Source organism: Numenius arquata, chromosome 16 (assembly GCF_964106895.1).
Source record: "Numenius arquata chromosome 16, bNumArq3.hap1.1, whole genome shotgun sequence".
NCBI classification, from domain to species: domain Eukaryota; kingdom Metazoa; phylum Chordata; class Aves; order Charadriiformes; family Scolopacidae; genus Numenius; species Numenius arquata.
The window spans coordinates 4,436,632-4,454,002 of NC_133591.1; the positions used below are offsets into that span (position 1 = coordinate 4,436,632).

At 38.5% G+C, this 17,371-nt stretch overlaps 1 protein-coding gene across 3 annotated transcripts; it reads left to right on the forward strand.

Moving 5' to 3' along the window:
• The first annotated feature begins 454 nt into the window (after positions 1-454).
• ZCCHC8 (zinc finger CCHC-type containing 8) lies at positions 455-14,919 on the forward strand. 3 transcript variants are annotated; one of them, XM_074159546.1, is made up of 14 exons: positions 455-647; positions 1,704-1,746; positions 2,361-2,435; positions 2,953-3,058; positions 3,809-3,886; positions 4,205-4,308; positions 6,074-6,139; positions 8,069-8,129; positions 8,592-8,734; positions 9,513-9,655; positions 10,437-10,552; positions 11,657-11,740; positions 12,561-12,675; positions 13,412-14,919. In XM_074159546.1, the coding sequence occupies exons 1-14, from the start codon at positions 464-466 to the stop codon at positions 14,224-14,226; spliced, it is 2,133 nt and encodes a 710-aa protein (XP_074015647.1). In that variant the 5' UTR covers positions 455-463; the 3' UTR covers positions 14,227-14,919. The 3 variants fall into 3 exon arrangements, with proteins under 3 accessions (XP_074015647.1, XP_074015646.1, XP_074015648.1); XM_074159545.1 differs by having other exon boundaries at positions 457-647; positions 8,066-8,129; XM_074159547.1 differs by lacking the exons at positions 4,205-4,308; positions 6,074-6,139; positions 8,069-8,129 and having other exon boundaries at positions 457-647.
• The last annotated feature ends 2,452 nt before the right edge of the window (positions 14,920-17,371 follow it).

Sequence of the window (17,371 nt, forward strand, 5' to 3'; positions counted from 1 at the left end):
AGAAATAGATGCTGCAGGAGGCAGCACCTTGCCAGGAGCTTTCTCCTTTCTGGGGTGGGATGTGGTTTGGATGGGCCTTCTTCTCAGAAAAAAAGGCGGGGAAAAACCAAAAATCACACACAAAAAAAAAATTAATAGCGATGCAGCAAACGGTTCCTGGAGGCCCGAGCACCCCAGGAAGCCGCTGCCCTCCCGTGCTGGGGACGCTTGTCCTCCCCGCAACGGCGGTTACCGCCCGCGCAGCGCCGACTCCCATCTCCCAGCGCGCCCCGTGGCCCCGTGCCGGGCGCTGCCCCCGCGCGCTGCCCCCGTGGCACGCTGGGAGTTGTGGTCCTGCGGCTCCGCCATGGGGCGAGGGCCCGCCCGCCCCGCGCTTCCCGCTGCGAGCGGCGGCTCCGTCCGCCCTTTGCCCCCTCGGCGGCTCCCCCCCTCGCAAGCCCCTCCCTTCCTGCTGCAGCTTAAGATGGCGGCTGAGGTGGATTTCGGGGACCGCCAGCTCTTCGAACAGCTGGAGGAGGAGGACAGGCCGCCGCCGCTGCCTCCCCTCAGCTGCGAGGAGGAGGAGGAGGGACCCGAGAAAGCCCTGCAGGAGCTGTACGCGCGGCTGCAGGACCGTGAGGAGACGGTGCGGCGGCTCCGGGCGGAGAATATCCTGACGGGAGAGGCCGGGCCTGCTCTGGGGAGGGTGCGGCGGGGCGGGGGGAAGGAGGGCGCCGTTGCGGCCGCTGGTTCCCTTCCGGGCCAGCCATGCCGCTTCCCCTCCTGGGGCCGGCGACCGCCTCCACCTTAAGGGGCTTTGGCTTTTCCCGCCTCCCGCGGTCTTCCGCTGGGCCGCGCCCTGTGTCTCTGGGGGGGAAGGCCCTGCCGGTCCCTGGCTGGCAGTCGGGGCCCTGGTCCGTCCTGAAGGACGATGAGAACCGAGTTTGGCGGGGAGGGGGCAGCCTCCCCCCAGTGGCTCCCCGCCTTGGGACGCTGCGAGCCCGCCTCTCGCTGCCGTGGCTGGTTTTTCCTGCCTTCTCCTTCCGTCACGTAGGAGGAGGTTTTCTCTGAAAACTTTCATCCTCAGAATGGTCAGTTTCGTGCCAGCTTCGCTTCAGTTGGCACAGGAGGTAGCCGACTTCTTGAGTGCTGGGGTGACTGTTAAAACACGTCCCTTTCTTCCTGTCTTTCTAGGGAAAAGAATTAGTTGCACATTCACTTTGAAAATGCATTTTTAACGTAGCTAGAAATAATTTTAAACTGTTAAATTGCGACTGGTTCCCTTAGGGGGGGTTGGGTTAAATACTGTAGCAGAGTGAAATCTGAAATGTTTTCTATAGTTTATTTTCTGTTTGCAAGTATGTGTGTCTTACTGTTGGCTTTTTTGTGATGGTTGTAGGTATTTTAAAAATAAAATACTAGAAACCTGACAACTCAACCACAGTGCATTTAATGAGTTAAACTATTTGGATTGTCAGTGCTGGTCCTCTTTTTCATCTGTGTTTGGGCAGGGTTGTTTGTTTGGAGGGGGTATTTTGCATTTTATTGTGTTCAGCAACGTGGATTTGTAAATAATCCTCTGTGCAGTGAAAATGAAGGTCTGAAACCCCATTTGTTATTCTGTGGAATTCTTGTTAGGTGTTTCCTTGTTTATTTTGATCTTTTGATTAAGGTGTGGGTCTGTGTCATCTGAAGAAAGTAATGTTCCTTAACAATAGATTAACATCAGGAACTTAAAAGGAAGCTGAATATTCTGACCCGTCCTAGGTATGTTAATGCTGACTTAAAACCCTTTGTATGACTTGTAGATGTTTGAAATAGAGGTAATAGCTGCTTGAGCTGACAATGTCTTTTGCCACATCTTTTAGAAACCTTTTTTCTGTGTCATCCCTGTTGAGATACTGGGTTTCCAAAATGCCATTATCGTTCTTGAAAAGTCTTTTAGACTTGAGTATCAAGAACTTAGTTTGTATTGCTGTAACTTTATTTGTGTGCATCTGTTTGTGAAACTTACGTGGCCTTCGGGAAGACAGTTTTTGGTAAAGTTCAGCAGTGAGAACAAGTATGTTAAAACGGTTGGATAAATACGAGATCTTATAAATAAGATTTTGTAACTGTTTACTGTAGTTAGAAGACAAATTCTGTTGTGTGGTCTTCTGTTTTGTTTTCTTTCCACCTCACACCAGGCAACCTGCTTTGCTTGGGAGAGGATGAGAGATTTCTGTTTAAGTGAATAGGAACTTGTTAAAAGAACAGATCTTGTATTGGCCAAACCTTCCGCTCTCTGCGGACTGCAGACTCTGCTGTGATAAGGCAGATGGGGAGTATTTACAGTAAAGCAAATATGGTAACCGTTGTCTGTGTCTCTTCTGTTCTTCTAGTGGAATTTCAGTGGACAACTCCAAATTTGATGGTCCTCTGTTACAGATTTTATTTATGAACAATGTAATTTCTAAGTAAGTATTTTCAAAGAAAAAACAATCCTGACTGGCAATGGGACTTTTTTTTTTTTTTGATATGTTAATGTTTGCCCAAAGGATGGATATATGTTTTATTCAAAAACATAAATCTGTTAAGCTTTATGGGGAGAAAGACTAATGAGCAGTATGACAGGGGGTCTGTTGCTTTCATTAGCAGTATCTGTTTTTATCGTGAAATGAAGGGTGACTTCCAGGAACTTAGAGTGAGTCAGAATGGCAGTTTGAGTTTCGTGAGTGTTGAGGGTAAATACAGTAAATTACATTTTCCCTGTCTCTGATTTGATTTTTTGCCACACTAATACAGAGGTGTTCTCTAATAATAGATTGTTTTCAAGTTGGTGGGGGTTGGGAGGAGGACAGGAGAGAAGTTGACTGACCCTTTTCTAACTTCTTAAGAAGTAGTAAATGGTAAATACTTAAAAAAAAGACATGTAACTTATGTTTCAATCTTGCTCATTTCTTCGTCTCTGTATACTTCTTCACTTCCTTACAGGCAGTATCATCAAGAAATTGAAGATTTTGTTTTTAATTTAGTTCAGAAATATGAGGAGCAGAAGAGAGGTGAACAAGAAAAAACACACTTCAATGTTAAACCACAGGTACTTTAAAACTCAAATTTTTATTAGTTACTCCTTCTCTTGCATCTGTATAGTGGGAATATTGAAATATTACACTGCTAAATTGCTGAATTCTGGATGGTTTTTCCTGCTTAATTGCAAATAAAGTAGCTATCATACAAATGTTGTATAACTATTTGTTCAAAAATAGAAGACCAGGACAAAGAAAGCATCCTTTCTGCCCATGAGAATGCTTCTTTAAAATTGTTCTCATTGAAATTTGTGTAAAAGCAAAGTATTAAGTTGGTGTAAATAATCATGAAAAAAAAGGCGCAAACTTAACGTATGCTCTTCTGATAGTATTTGGCCCAACTTTGAGTATATATATGAGCATAGATGAACAACAGAATCTGGAAATTTCCACTTTATTCTCTTCTTTTAGAATTTTGAGTTGTACTTAACTTTCATTTTTTAGCATCACTTTGAATAAAAGCATGAAATGGCACGTTTCTCTCTGTCTTTCTCTTGGATTTTGAGATAAGAGTAAAGATGTTCTCATGCAGCATATTTCTCATCAAAGAGCACATTGGAAATGAGCTGTGTCGTACTTTGGGCTGTGGAAAGCGCTGTGACTAATGTAGACATCTTCATCCTGCTGTTTAACTAATGTTTCATGAAAGAGTAGAAGCTGTATTCCGTGTTCTGTGCTGTTTACATACTGTAGTAATTCAGGAGCTCTTCTTTTTACTGTTATTTTAAAGTAATTTTTTGCATTTTTACTTTTCATGTCAGCCCTCCAGTGTTCTTTTGGAAGAGGACTGTAAAACAGCAAGCTCGAATTCTGTTAAAAAAATTAAAGAAGCTTTTAGTGTAAGTTTTTGACTATATACTTCTCAATGGTAGGTCTGACTCTTCATTCTACATATTCAGTATACACTGCCATTAAAATAAGATCTTATTAAATTTCATTTATAAGTATAATCACAGTTAAGTTCAGCATGTTTTGACAACATCAGTGGGAAAAAATCATTGTTTGTACAGGTGTGGGCGTCTATTATTTGTAAATTCTTACAGAGCGGGGGAAAAAAACCTTGGAAGTATTTCAAGCAGTGTAAATTTATAGAAATGCTACCAGTCTGACCTAAATACTGACACATTTCTGACAATTTTCTGACTTTTTTTCTACAGGTTGTAGGAAGTGTTCTGTATTTTACCAATTTTTGTCTCGATAAACTGGGACAGCCTATATTAAATGAGAATCCACAGCTGACAGAAGGATGGGAAATACCTAAGTATCCTGTTTACTAAAACAAAGGGGGTTTTTTCTGTTTTTCAAATCCAAAGAATGCCAGTCGGTAAATTGAACTCAAATTTTGTTCAGTGGATAGTACGTCTCTATCAAAGCCATATCAGTCGTTACAGATGAAAAGTTTTAATGAGTAATTAATAGCTTTTTTTACTCAAAACTTATAAGTATTTTGATATGATCGAATCACTAATTTTTAGAAGACTTATGCTTGGGAAGAGTAAATTATCCTCATGAGTATCCCCATAGATACATGTTGTGACTAGGAATTTCCTGGGCCAGTCTGCAATCAGGTTAGGAATGACAGTTCATTCCAGATAGGAATAAGCATTCTCCCTCTATAAAATCTCTTTGGGAGAAGAAAAGGCCTTGGCAAACTCAAATATCCTGTGAGGTGTTTGGTTTTTTTCAAGTGTGGGCGTCAGAGGGAAAGTCTTTTATGAAATTTGATTATGGAATGCTCTTAACTTGCATCCATTTTAAAGTTGGTTCTTTACTGTTTATTAAAGCCAGCATTTGAAAGGTGGGAGTGAGGGAAACATTGGAAAAAGTGTTTTTTAATATTGTAGTCCGCCCTGACAAAAAGAAATTGGACAAGAAATTTCTGAAGTTATCTCCTCTCCCATTTTCCAGTATTGCTTCTACCTAAGAACCAGTTTCGCAGTTCATTTCTGCAATATGTACTTACCAAGCTTGACACTAAAGGTCATTTCCTGGTGTTAAAAAATTACTTGTATCTGAAAGAAAATTGCAAATTGATAAGCCAGCTGACTTGGGTTTTGTTCTGCCTGCCTTTGACTGTGTATGCACTGTGCTCTAATTCTACATTTGGGAAACTGTCTCTGTTATAGTACATTAAGTCAATCCTTAATGATTCCCCAAATGATGTTTGCACTATATCCCAGCCTCTAGATGAAGGAAGTAGATGCCTAACGGGGGAATTTCTCCTAAAAGGCCAAGTTAAGTGTGGCTAAACTTTCGTGTCTGCCAGCTTAGCTTTGGTATTGTTCTTTAAATGTACCTAGTGCATCTTTCTTTAGAGCTCCCATAGATGACATTTAGCCTAAAATACACTTACTTCTGAGTGAAATGGTGTATCAAGTACCGTGCTTCTAAATGAGTGAAGTACTGCACTCAGTTAACACGTCAGTTCAACTAGTATCTGGCATCTGCTTTTCTTTTTAAAAGCAACTGTTAGATTCTGGAAGCTGCTGTGCTTCTGAACTCTCCTGAACCTCTTAGTCTTTCCCATGCTGGCTCGCTTGCGGCCCTCTTGTCTTCTCCTATGGTCTTAGACAAATGGGCAGAGCAGCTGACACGCTGCAGTCCAAAACCAAACACAAGTAGTATGATATGACCTGTCTCCACCTACTTGAGAAGCGAGTTATGTTTTTGAAACTCTACCAAAATATGTTATTAATAAGGTTGCTGTGAAGTGTATCAGAATTATTAGCATGAAACTTCTGCCTATAAACAAGAGGATTGTAGTTCTAGCAAGTGCTGATAAAAGAACAAAATTGGTTATTGGATAGAAATTAGGTAGGATGAAACAACATAAGCCCATCTTAGCAAATAGTTTATAATAGATAGAGTTTTATAGTTTAAACTATAGACTTCATATCAAGGATCCATCTGTAACTTAATCCAGAAGACTCAGTATTTTAGTCAAAGCACTATTAGGTTTTCACTGGTATTTAAACAAGATTGAAATTTTGCTTCATCCAGTAGCAGTTCCTTATTGAAATCTAAAGATATCAGCAAGTTTTCAGCCAGATTCTCTCCCTAGATGGACAAGAAATACAAGTAAAACCAAAAAGGTTTGTATTATTCTTAAATATAAAGTTTTGAGCTGCAAAGTTCAGATGTACACTGTGGTTATTCCCTAGTACTGAACCCTTGAACGTACTTGAGGAATGAGTTTAAATTAAGTAAAGCCGTACGGAGCTTTACAGTCAGTGGGTGTCTCGTGTTTATCGACTGTCTTCAGGAAGGGCCTAAAATCAATGTGTCAAAACTTTCTAAAGTTTATGCTCAGTTCTTCTGTTGCTTGCCTTTTTAGTGATTGCTTTGTCGTCCTTGCGCTGGTGTAACTATCATCATTCTTACTGTTTTGTAGAACAACTCCTGTCTGACTTACTTTGTAGGCTTTTAAAACACACTGATCTTAAAGTTGATTGTAGAGCTTTTATGGGGGGCAAGAAGTAAAGCAAATCAACTTTCCTACTGACACCTTGTATGGCCTTTGTGGCATCTGAAGTCACTGATTTCAGATGCAATGAAGACCAGGCAAGCTTTTAGTGGGAATTTCAAAGAAAAAGGGTCATGCTGCGTTAAACTCTGGTTTGATTAGAACTACTACCCTCTGAATGGAAAGCAGATTGAAAGGTTGTGTTCGTGATGTGGGTTGGTGATAAAATATTTGGATTGCCGCTGAAGGTTTCTGTTTGAATACTGTGTAGAGATGAAGCAGAAGCAGCACTTCACTTTATCTTCGTAGAGGCTTCATGAGGTTGGAGTGTGGCGGGGGGGAGGGGGGGTTGCCCTGAACACTCGCCCTTCTGTCGTGCTTTTGTCTCCGCTTCTGGTTTCCATCATAATTTGGTAAAAACAAATATTCAGAAAATAAATCTTTCTCTAAATTTTTTTAGGAGATTGGGATTTCCACCCCCCACTATAGAGTTGAAAATGTTTGTTGCCATGGTATGAATTTACAAGGAAGATTAAACTTGAAGGCAGATGCAGTTCCATTCCAGGTTTTCAGTGCAGTTTCACAATATGCATTGCGTGTTCAAACCAAGACTTTCCAAAGAAGTAGTGATGCTCTCCTACTTGCTTCTACTGGTAACTGATTCTCAGGATTGTTAAAAGGGTCAGACCTCTGATGATACAAGCACGAAAAAAGAAATAGAGGTATTAATGTACTACAGGCATATTAAATTGAGGGGCTCCTTATTTTTACTCTTGAGTTAAAAGTATTGTTTTAACATCTTCCCTTTCCTTCCTCTGGACATAGCGTAAGCTTTACTTATGTAGGTTTTGTTTCCGTTTATTAGCACTATCTAAGTAAATGTTTACATTTATAATCAGAAGCAGAAATCCTTCAGTGAATACTCTGCTATCTGCTGCATGATATAAGGAAAAGCTTTTCCAGCGTTAGGACAGTAAACTATGGGATCAGGTTGTCCAGAGAGGTTATGCAGTCTCCATCCTGAGAGATTTTCATGACCCAACCGGGTAAAGCCCTGAGCAACCTGGTTGGATCTCGTAGCTGACCCTGCTTTGATTAAGGCACTGAATTAGAGATCTGAGATCCAACCTGAGTTGGTCTATGACTATTCCATTTCCTCATAAAGGAATAGATTATATATATGGGATATAAAAGCTCAATTTCTGCGTGGCAGTACTACTCTTCTACTCTAATTTTAGTTCTCCTCTTTTTCTTTCCTTCCTCTCCACATGCTGTCATGTATTCTCTGTCCCCCTCAATGCTGTGCCTGTGTTTCGCTCATTTCTTGTGTTCTCATTAGGACTGTGAAATAAACAATTCTGTTACTCTGTTTTGAAGGTTGACATTAAGTAGTCAATTGAAGAGAAGCAGAAGACAGCATATGAAATCAGCAAGCAATGCTTACAATTTTTTCTTTCTATGTCTAAGACTAAAAATCTAGCGAGATTTAAAATAATTAAGTGCATTTAACATTGCAAAATTATTTTCAGGCTTAATTTCTTGTGCCTTTTTTAAGCAGGCCAAAACCTCATTGTTTCAATTGTGGTTCTGAAGACCATCAAATGAAAGACTGTCCAAAGGTAAAGTCTATATCAGTTTTCAAAAGACTGCTGCTCTCCAAGAAATGTTTCAGTGTAACTGCACTATTAAAAAAAAAAAAAAAAAAATTAGATGCGTTGGGGTCAGGGTGGTTATTCATCTCTGTTGATTAGATTATACTGTTCATACTCACAAATTCTAACATATTAAATCAGAACATAAATTAATTTTGTAGCGTAATTGTTTGACTTTCTCCTTTAATTTACGGAGGGATGTTTTTCAGTTTGAACAGTCTTTCCTCCTGTTTTAGAGCTCTGCTAGTTCCGATGCAAATACTGTTGCTTTTTTACTACGTAGTTTTCATTACAGCTGTGGTTATATCACACTGGGTGATAAATTATTAAGCGTGCCAAGGGCAAGGAGTACCAGTTTTATGTTGGGTGAAGGAGTGCATAAATTGTAGATTGTCCAGATCTAAACTTCCCAATTGTATTATCTTTAAGCCACGAAATGCAGCTCGTATAAATGAGAAGAGAAAGGAATTTCTGGAAGCTTGTGGTGAAGCGAGCAATCAGAATTTTCAGCAGCGTTATCATGCAGAAGAAGTAGAAGAGAGGTTTGGAAAATTTAAACCAGGAGTAATTAGGTATCTCTTTTCCTTCCATAAGCTGTTGCACTGATTTTCTGGAATACCTTTTCTGTTCTTGGAGTGCCAGATGTTACTTTCCAGAGTTCTATAAGTCCATCTGCTACTCTTAATTATGAGTGTAGTATGTTTGAATTTGTTGGCTAAATAAACTTTTGTTTAATAAGTTGCACAGATACTTTTCAGATGAAAACTCATTGCTAGCTTAATAGTCCTACCCTTTCCCATGGCGCTTTTCCTAACGTAGGGAGACAAATTTGACTCTTTGGCTAATCAAATTGCAAATATATTATATTCCTAATCAATTAAAAATGAATGCAAGATTCTGAAAATTTTGAGCTTTGAGTGTCTTTTTCTCTCAAATATTCTGAAAAAATAATAATGTGGCTGTAGCAGTCTCCAAAGAAATCATGAGTAAATTTAGTGTTGCCTTAAGTTCCACCCTTCTGTTGTGATAGCTACAGTTAAGGCCATGAATCAGAAGTAACAAGTAGAGTAAATTGTTCTCAGCATAGAATTAATTCTCGTAAAAAGTTTAAGCATATGTATGCTTGTATGGAGAAACTAAAACATTGAAATTTATCGTTAATATCAGAGCTGGTTTTGACCTAAAATTGTTATATTTGGGATTGACAGGCAACATAGTTTGAGCTAAAACTAAGTTACTTTAACCTGATAATTTAAAATTCCACAAAATGTTCATAACTTCCTTCTGTCAAAACTCTATTATGGATTTTGCTGGAGGACATTGTGTTTCCTGTCTGTTTTCTTAACTTAGTGGGGAACTTCAAGATGCACTTGGTGTCACAGATAAGAGTCTTCCTCCGTTTATATATCGCATGCGTCAGCTGGGTTATCCTCCAGGTTGGCTCAAGGAGGCTGAAATGGAGCACTCGGGGCTTGCACTTTATGATGGGAAAGGTAAGGAATGTGCTGTGGGAATGCAGTTTTCAGTATGGAGGGTATTTACTGGCTGCAGCCTTTTCAGGAGACGATAAAGTACCTAGTTTGTAAACCTTCATCTTCCTCATGGAAGAGTGAGAGAGTTGTAGATCAAGTTTTCTTTATTCTAAAGTCATGTAAAAATACTCTCATTCCATCTAGCTGTGTGTGACAATGAAACAACTTTTATAACGACTGGATTGCACAGCTTAAGACTCTTTGTCAGTGTTTTCATTCCAGTCAACCCTTGATAATAGACCCAGAGAACATGGAGTTCTCTGAAACTGTGCAAGACTGGTAAATAGCCTCTTTTCACTTTTCTTCCTTTTTTTAATAAGCTTTGCTTTTCTTATGTTTTATGAAAGAAACCTTAATACTATCTGAAGTTCAATAACTTACAGAATAAGAGTAAGAAGACCACCAGCAAGCAAAGAATACATTTCTTGAAATCCAACTTATCAAGTAATTTACCAGCTTTTTACTAATGAACGACATTTACGCTGCATCTCAGAGAACAGTCCTGATGCCAAATTCTGAGGCTCATAATGGTAGATAAAGAGTAGTATTATGAGTATAAGAGTAGTTAGGTTTCTGGGGAAGTTTCATGCATGTATCTGAGAGACTTGGTCACTATTACTGCCTTTGTGGATTACAAAGCCTTCCGTCAATACTTATATTCTGAAACTCAAGTTCTTAAATCCTGTGGATTTTTTCAGTAATGTTCTTAATTAGCATCGATAATAATTATATTTTGTTATAGATGATGGTGGAACAGAGGATGAAGGATCTCATCAACCAAAACGCATCACTTACGATGTCTCAAAGTTGATAAACTACCCAGGCTTTAATATATCTACTCCAAGTGGGATCCCAGATGTAAGTGGCTGTCCTCTGCCTTCTAAACAACATGCAGAGTAACATTAATTGCTTTTAGTCAAGTTTAGCATTTAGTATTTTGCATCTGACAATTTTCTTTAACAGGCTGGGTTTTTTTAAGCATCCATTTTGGGACTGGGGACTGTTGAGGTAGTTGGACATGACATCCATCTGTCTGATATCTGTCACAGCTCTTGTGGGTAGGGTCAGTGCTTCTGTGGTGATTATTTCCGTTATGACACCAACAGGAGTCTAGAAGGATAGTTTTGTCTTTTTTAAACACAAAACTTAACACACAAATGCCTGTTCCTTCCATACATCTAAATTTTCTGAACGTTCTTGGAATATGAAAATGACTGTGGGTGTTATCGTAATTTGAGTTATAGAAAACTACATCAGACCAGCATGCAATCTCTGGGAAACTTTGTTACAGGTAGAACAAAATGAGTCATATCGGAAGACCCACATAGTGAGTGCCCTTTTAAGCATAGAGCACACAAAGAATCTCCTGTGGCCACTGCTGTGTATTTTCAAAAAGCATTTTGACCTGCTGTTAGTAGTGAAATTCATCACTGATGTTAATGCCTGCGTGTTAAAAAGAAGCATTTGTACGTTTGCAGCTTTACATTTGCCCGTTCAGTGGCCTTCAAATGTGTTTCTTCATTCAATGTTCTTAACAAAAGTTCTGTCCTCAAGGTTTTTTTTCAGTTTTCACTAAAAATTAACAGTTTTTCAAAGTAAGACTTTTTTGTCTGAACAGTTATTTCAAGGGGAAGTTTGTAGTTGTGTTCCAAATGTTGAAGAGTGGTTGCTGTGAAGTGGTTAACAAGACATTTTGTAAAGGTGATGATTTATTATTTTTTTTTTTAATTATTATTCCTACTGCCTAGTCATAGTGTATTGCATCAGTTGTTTGTGTTCACAGGTGAGAGTACTTTGGCTTGCCAGAAGTTCCTTCTAAAGATCTATTTACTTTAATAAATAAGGCTTTTGATGAGAAGTTGAATTCATCTTGGCTTATTAAATCTCAGTGTTTCTCTGTCATGTTATTCACCAACCATATGCAACATTATTTTTCTCTTTTCTTTTTTTTTTTTCCTGTAGGAATGGCAGATATTTGGTTCCATCCCCATGCAGCCATCTCAACAGAAGGATGTCTTTGCTAACTACCTTTCGAATTTTCATGCGGTGAATATATCTTGTTGTAATTAAAAAAAAAAAAAGTTGTCTTGTCTTCAGTGTAGCCACTAATGATCTCTTGTTTATATCTTCTTTTTTGCACAAGGGGATAGACTTTCTTATTGACAGTACCAGGTGTGAAATGCTGATGCTTGGCTTATCTGTTCTAATAAAAAGGAGCTCTGTGTTCAGAACAAATTCCATTATTGCAATTAATACAAGCAGATCCCAGATATCGTGCCGTATTTGATAAACAGTGTGGAAAAGGTTTCTTTTGCAGCCTAAAAACAGTTCCAGACTTCCCAAATAAGTGAAAAGCTTACTTCCCCTAGTCATGATTTACAGTAATCTTATTATAATGACTTGAGGAAATGCATGATAGTCCTGTCCTGAATCACTCTCAGGTCTTCTCTAACGTGACTCCAGCCCAGTGTTACCTCCTGTAGAAAACTTCCAGTTAAGGGTGGACGGTGTATGCTCTGCTGTGCTATATGGAATTCAGTGGTAAATTCTAAGCCTGCCAGGAAGGAATGTGCAATACTTGTGTTGTGATGGTTTCATAAGATGTAGGTGTCCAGGTGGAAAGTTGGTTGTAATTCTGTATTAGGAATGCAGTCAGTTTTTTCTTTTGCCACTTAAACCTGGACAAGATTACAGTTCTGTTCAGTTGCATTAAATCTCTCAAACTTCAATGTCTAGTTTATACACTTGGTCGCCAAATAATTGTATAGTTATGAAACTGCTTTAAATATGTTCTTATAGCTGGAACTGTTACCTTGTACAATTTAATGCTAATTTCTTTTTTCTTTCCTGGATAATTTATCTTCAGCCGAGTCCAAAATCTAGCAATAAAAGGGCTGCATCTCAGTCAAGCTCTCATCATTCAAAACGACCAAAAGAAGACAATTTGGAGGTACCAGCAGCTGATATGGACCTGGATTCTGGTACAGTTATTCTGCAATTTTTTTTCCCTAGCTTCAATTTGTATTTTCAAAATAACTTGCTCTGAATTGAAATATCAGTGTTCATAAAGAGAAACTAATGTGTTAGTGTTTGTTGAGGTGGTGACTAATGTAACCGCTAACATATGCTAGCGGTGTCCTACTATAGTTGCATTTGGGCCTCTACAATAAGCATTCTCTGTTGCTGTGACTGTCATATCTTCCAGTCCCAAGCAAGAGGTTTCAGATGTCCTCAGAGCAATTGGAATGTTAGGTTACAAATCCTGATGTCTTTACTTCAAGTGTATCCTAAAGAAATTCCTGTTATGAAGACCTCCAAATCCTTAAATATTTGGATGAAATAATGTAGAAAGTTGCAAGCTCACAATTTCTTAAAAATGATGAGGGGGACTTAACAGTGTTACTTGAATGTTGGAACAGCTGGAGAAACTTCTGTCTTTCCTTTTGTGTCTCAGTGTAGAAGTTTGTTGTCAATACATTGACAATACATGTCACATACATGTCAATTTTTTTTTTTTTTCTTGAATGGTTAGCAGAGTTAAAATCCCCCCAAACATAGTTTCAGTGGATATTAAAACCTTCAAAAAGTTTGTTCTATCTCAGCTGAAAACCAAGGATGAGAAGATAGAAGTCTGCTAGTTAATCAGAGCATTGCCACTTTGAATCTTGTTCTAGTCAGGTTTTGGATTCTAATAGATGTCTTTCAATCTGCATCTAGATCTGGAAGTGTCACAAAGATCTCAAACTCATAACAGTTTTCAGTTCCAACCTCCGCTGCCACCTGGACATCCATCGATGTCAACTCCTCCTCCTTTACCACCAGGAACACCTCCACTAAATCTTACCCCACCTCAGCCTTCAACACCCACCCACCCTCCTCTTCCTAGGACTACTCCACCGTCAAATCCTTCCAGTGATATTCCTCAGCCAAAAATAGTGGACTCTGTCATGGATGAGGATACTCTGACCTTGGAAGAGCTAGAGGAACAGCAGCGATTAATCTGGGCAGCACTAGAGCAGGCAGAAAGCACAAACAGTGACTCTGATATTCCTGTTGATACACCTTTAACTGGGAATTCTGTTACATCATCACCATCTAGGAATGAAGTAGATCTTGTTGCAGAAGTAAGGTCATCTGATAAGGTGACTACAGTGGAAACTACATTTTCTGACATCAGTGAACAGATACCAGAAAATGAACATTCTACAATGAGTCCTAATCCAGGAGATAGTTTACTTAACTTAAAGGAAAATCCTGATAATACAGATTCTGAAGGTTTGCTGGATAACACCATGCCTGCTCCTAACCATGAGGTTAACGATGGAGAAAATATGGGTGGTAATAAAGTGGTCACAAGCACTGAATCATCTGCAAAAAACTCCAGTCTTGTTCCTGATATGAGCAAGTTTGCTGTAGGCATAACACCATTTGAATTTGAAAATATGGCAGAATCAACAGGCGTTTATCTACGAATAAGAAGCCTGTTAAAAAATTCCCCGAGAAACCAGCAAAAGAAAAAGACTTCATCTTAACTGGTCTTCCTTTGTTTCGTTATGTCCAAATCCCTGCTTCCTTGTCTCTCCTCCAATTTGACAAACTCAGATAACTTTCCTCATCCTTTTGCGGGAAGGAGAAAATCTAGACAAATACAGCTGTACCCAGTTCTTCCTTGGAATTGAAGTCAGTGCAGGGCTTCTGTATTGACCAGGACCACCAATGCGGTCAGAAAATATAGAAGAATTTTTCCCAAATTGCATCCTTCCACTGAGGAATAACAGGACTGTTGGTTTGTTAACAGCGTTTTACATGCCAATACATGAAACTCTAAAAAGAGGAGTTTGTGGTTTGCTGTTCATTATTTTGGCTAAGATTTATATTGTCCTTCAGTTTCAGGTGGATTGGTGATTTTTTTTTTATATCTGTCCTTTGTACAATAATCTATACTTTATACATTTTGCTAATTACCCTGTAGATAAGTTTAATATATTCAGGATGTTTTTAAAAAGGTCTAACATTAAGATTTCCCACGTCAAAATCCGGGCAATTGGATGAAAATAATCAGGGATTACCAGCATTATCTTCACCATTTCAAATATTTTTATAAATTATTTATGTGGGTCAGTTTTAATTACCACTGTATCTTTTGTAACATCGTCCTTCATGTAAACTTCTGTACATACGGGTTCATTGTTGTGTACAGTGGTTTAATAAATGAGCTTTTATATAAAGATTTTTTTTAAATTGGAGTCCTACACCATCAAAGTACTGATTTTTGAAAAGTAGCTGCTGAAGATAATTAGAAAAACAAGCTGATTAAAATGAGGAAGAATGAAGTTAAATTATTTAGGAAGGTTCGTGACTATCGGGTTCAGGTTTTCATAACCAAGAAGCTGTTAAAATTATTTTAGCTACTTAAATAGAACCTTGCCATACCATTCAATTTTCATAATCTGAAGAATTGCTCACTTCTGAAAGCTTAAAGGTGTAATAATTCTGTTGATTAATTATTCTAACACTCTTTTTCCTTCTCTTAATTGTCTTCAGAGGGACCTGTAGGTGGAATGACTGTACGTTATTTGCATTGCCAACAGAGGGAGTACTAGATTGACTTAACAGTTTTCATTGGAGCTGGTAAAGCATTTGTTTGTCTTTGTATAAACGCAGGAAAAAAGTCTTTCTAGCCAAACGCGACACGTGGTAAACCAAAGGTATTTTCAAGTATCTAAGAAAAGACTTGTGAAGGTGGAATGTTTAAAGGTGGTTTTGGTAGATATATCTCCAGAGACTGAACTTATTCTTCAAAATTCTCAGCTTTGCATATAGTACATATTTCCTAAAGATCCTTACAATATGTGATATTAGTACACTCTGCATTTGAATGTTTAAAAGAACCCCAGCCCTTTTGTAGCTAAAGCTTTCGTGTTTATTTCCTTTTTTTTTTTTTGCTCTAAACTTCACAGGAAGGGTAAACCAAAGTGTCTTTATCTATGAACAGCTCGTCTTCCAAGAGGCTGAAAAAACTTTTGCAGCACATACCAGTTCAGTGTATCTTGTTGGGTTTTGGAAAGTACTGGTCAAGGTAAATGTTCATCCTATGTGCTAAAACAGAAGGGTTTTGCTTTCTCATCTTTTCTAGGAGAAATAGTATTACTTTCTGTAATAGGAATGGGTAACAAAATAGTATGTTTCTTCCAGCTTCTGCACACTTTACGAAGAAATCTCTGTTGGGAAGCCCATAGAAATCTTGTACTTTCTCCATTCCTCTTCCTCCCATGGAGTTAAAGGTGGTAATGACAGCGTACACGAGCCATTGTGCTGCATCGTTCGCATGTGGATGATAATATGATGCAGGGTATGAGGTAATGATTTCAGGCATACACACCTTTTGGGTGTGTTGAGGTGCTCATATTTTAAACATGCAGTTCTCTTTCCACACCTTGGAAAATCTTTTTTTAATAGCTCTTATGAAATGCTGCCTCTTTAATAGGACGTAGAGCCTAAACTTTGCAGGAGTACTCGTATATTTCTGCCTTGCTTACAGATGCCACAAGATGAAAATCATCCTTATATCCTTAGTACCCTTTAGCGCTCTGTATGTTTACAATAAATTAATAATAAATCACCCTTCCACCTAATTGTTCAGAATAGAAAAGCCTGTTACGAATTAGAGCATAAACTATTAGACTTAGACCACCTATTCCATATATTGAGAACTCTTCTTCCTTTTTTCTTTCCTTATTCTATCCATCTTAAACATCTGTAGATGTTTAGTTTGAAGTCTAAGGCTGCCAAAATCCAAACCCTTTTTCGCTAATGATCTGCGTAACTGATGATCTCTATATTAAAACAAAAAACTTACCCCTCGGTAGCCTAAAAATTTCTTTACTTACGTGGTAAAGCAGAACATAGCTGAGAATAGAATACTTCCATTTGTTATTCTTTTGCCTTTCCCATTGTAAAGAAAACTTATAAAAGTTACTGTAATACTTCTTTTTTAATAGAAAAGAATTTTTGTAATGCATATGTTTTGATGTCAAAAAACCATACAGCCTACAGGAGGAACTGTGTAACTTTTGTTTTTAACTTCTAGCAATTGTTTTGAAATAAGGGTAATCATACAAAATGCTCAGAACTCAGAGGTACCTTTTAAATTGTTCTTTTAAATCTTGTCTTTTAAATTTTCCTTTCTATGGAGGCGGCAGTCAGTATGAGAAGATTGAGCAGAATCAATGAGTAAAACTCCTGTATTTACCTCTGCTGTAAGACATACAGTTAGTTGGGGTTGGGGAGCTACGCCTGCTGTTTCTTTCACGGTTAGGAATGAATTAAGCTTTATCTCTTAGCTGTTTATCTACACTCCACTTTTCCTTTCAAGTGCTATGTATTGTTGCACTGAAGATGCTTGTAATTACCGAATTTCTTGCATCTCTCAGGTGTAACTTTTCAAATTGGTTTTGTATATTGAAACTGCAATCAGATCACACTGCAAGGTCTGAGAAAAAGCTGAATAGCAAAGTATTTCTGTTACTTTTAAGTCACATTCCCATGGTGATGGGTGTGGTGTAATAACCTAGATTAGAGCTTACTAAAATGAATGAGTAATAAAATTTGTAATGAGGTGGGTATAGTGTGAGCAGGCGTCACTCACATTTTCCCACAGATTCCTGTTGGCATCGT

What these genes read in the sequence shown, in the direction of transcription:
- ZCCHC8 (XM_074159545.1), top strand. Translation starts at nt 464, where the DNA reads ATGGCGGCTGAGGTGGATTTCGGGGACCGCCAGCTCTTCGAACAGCTG. An exon ending in GCGGCGGCTCCGGGCGGAGA is followed by an intron (nt 648 to 1,703) that starts ATATCCTGACGG and finishes CAATAGATTAAC; the next exon opens with ATCAGGAACTTAAAAGGAAG. An exon ending in CTCCAAGTGGGATCCCAGAT is followed by an intron (nt 10,553 to 11,656) that starts GTAAGTGGCTGT and finishes TTTTTCCTGTAG; the next exon opens with GAATGGCAGATATTTGGTTC.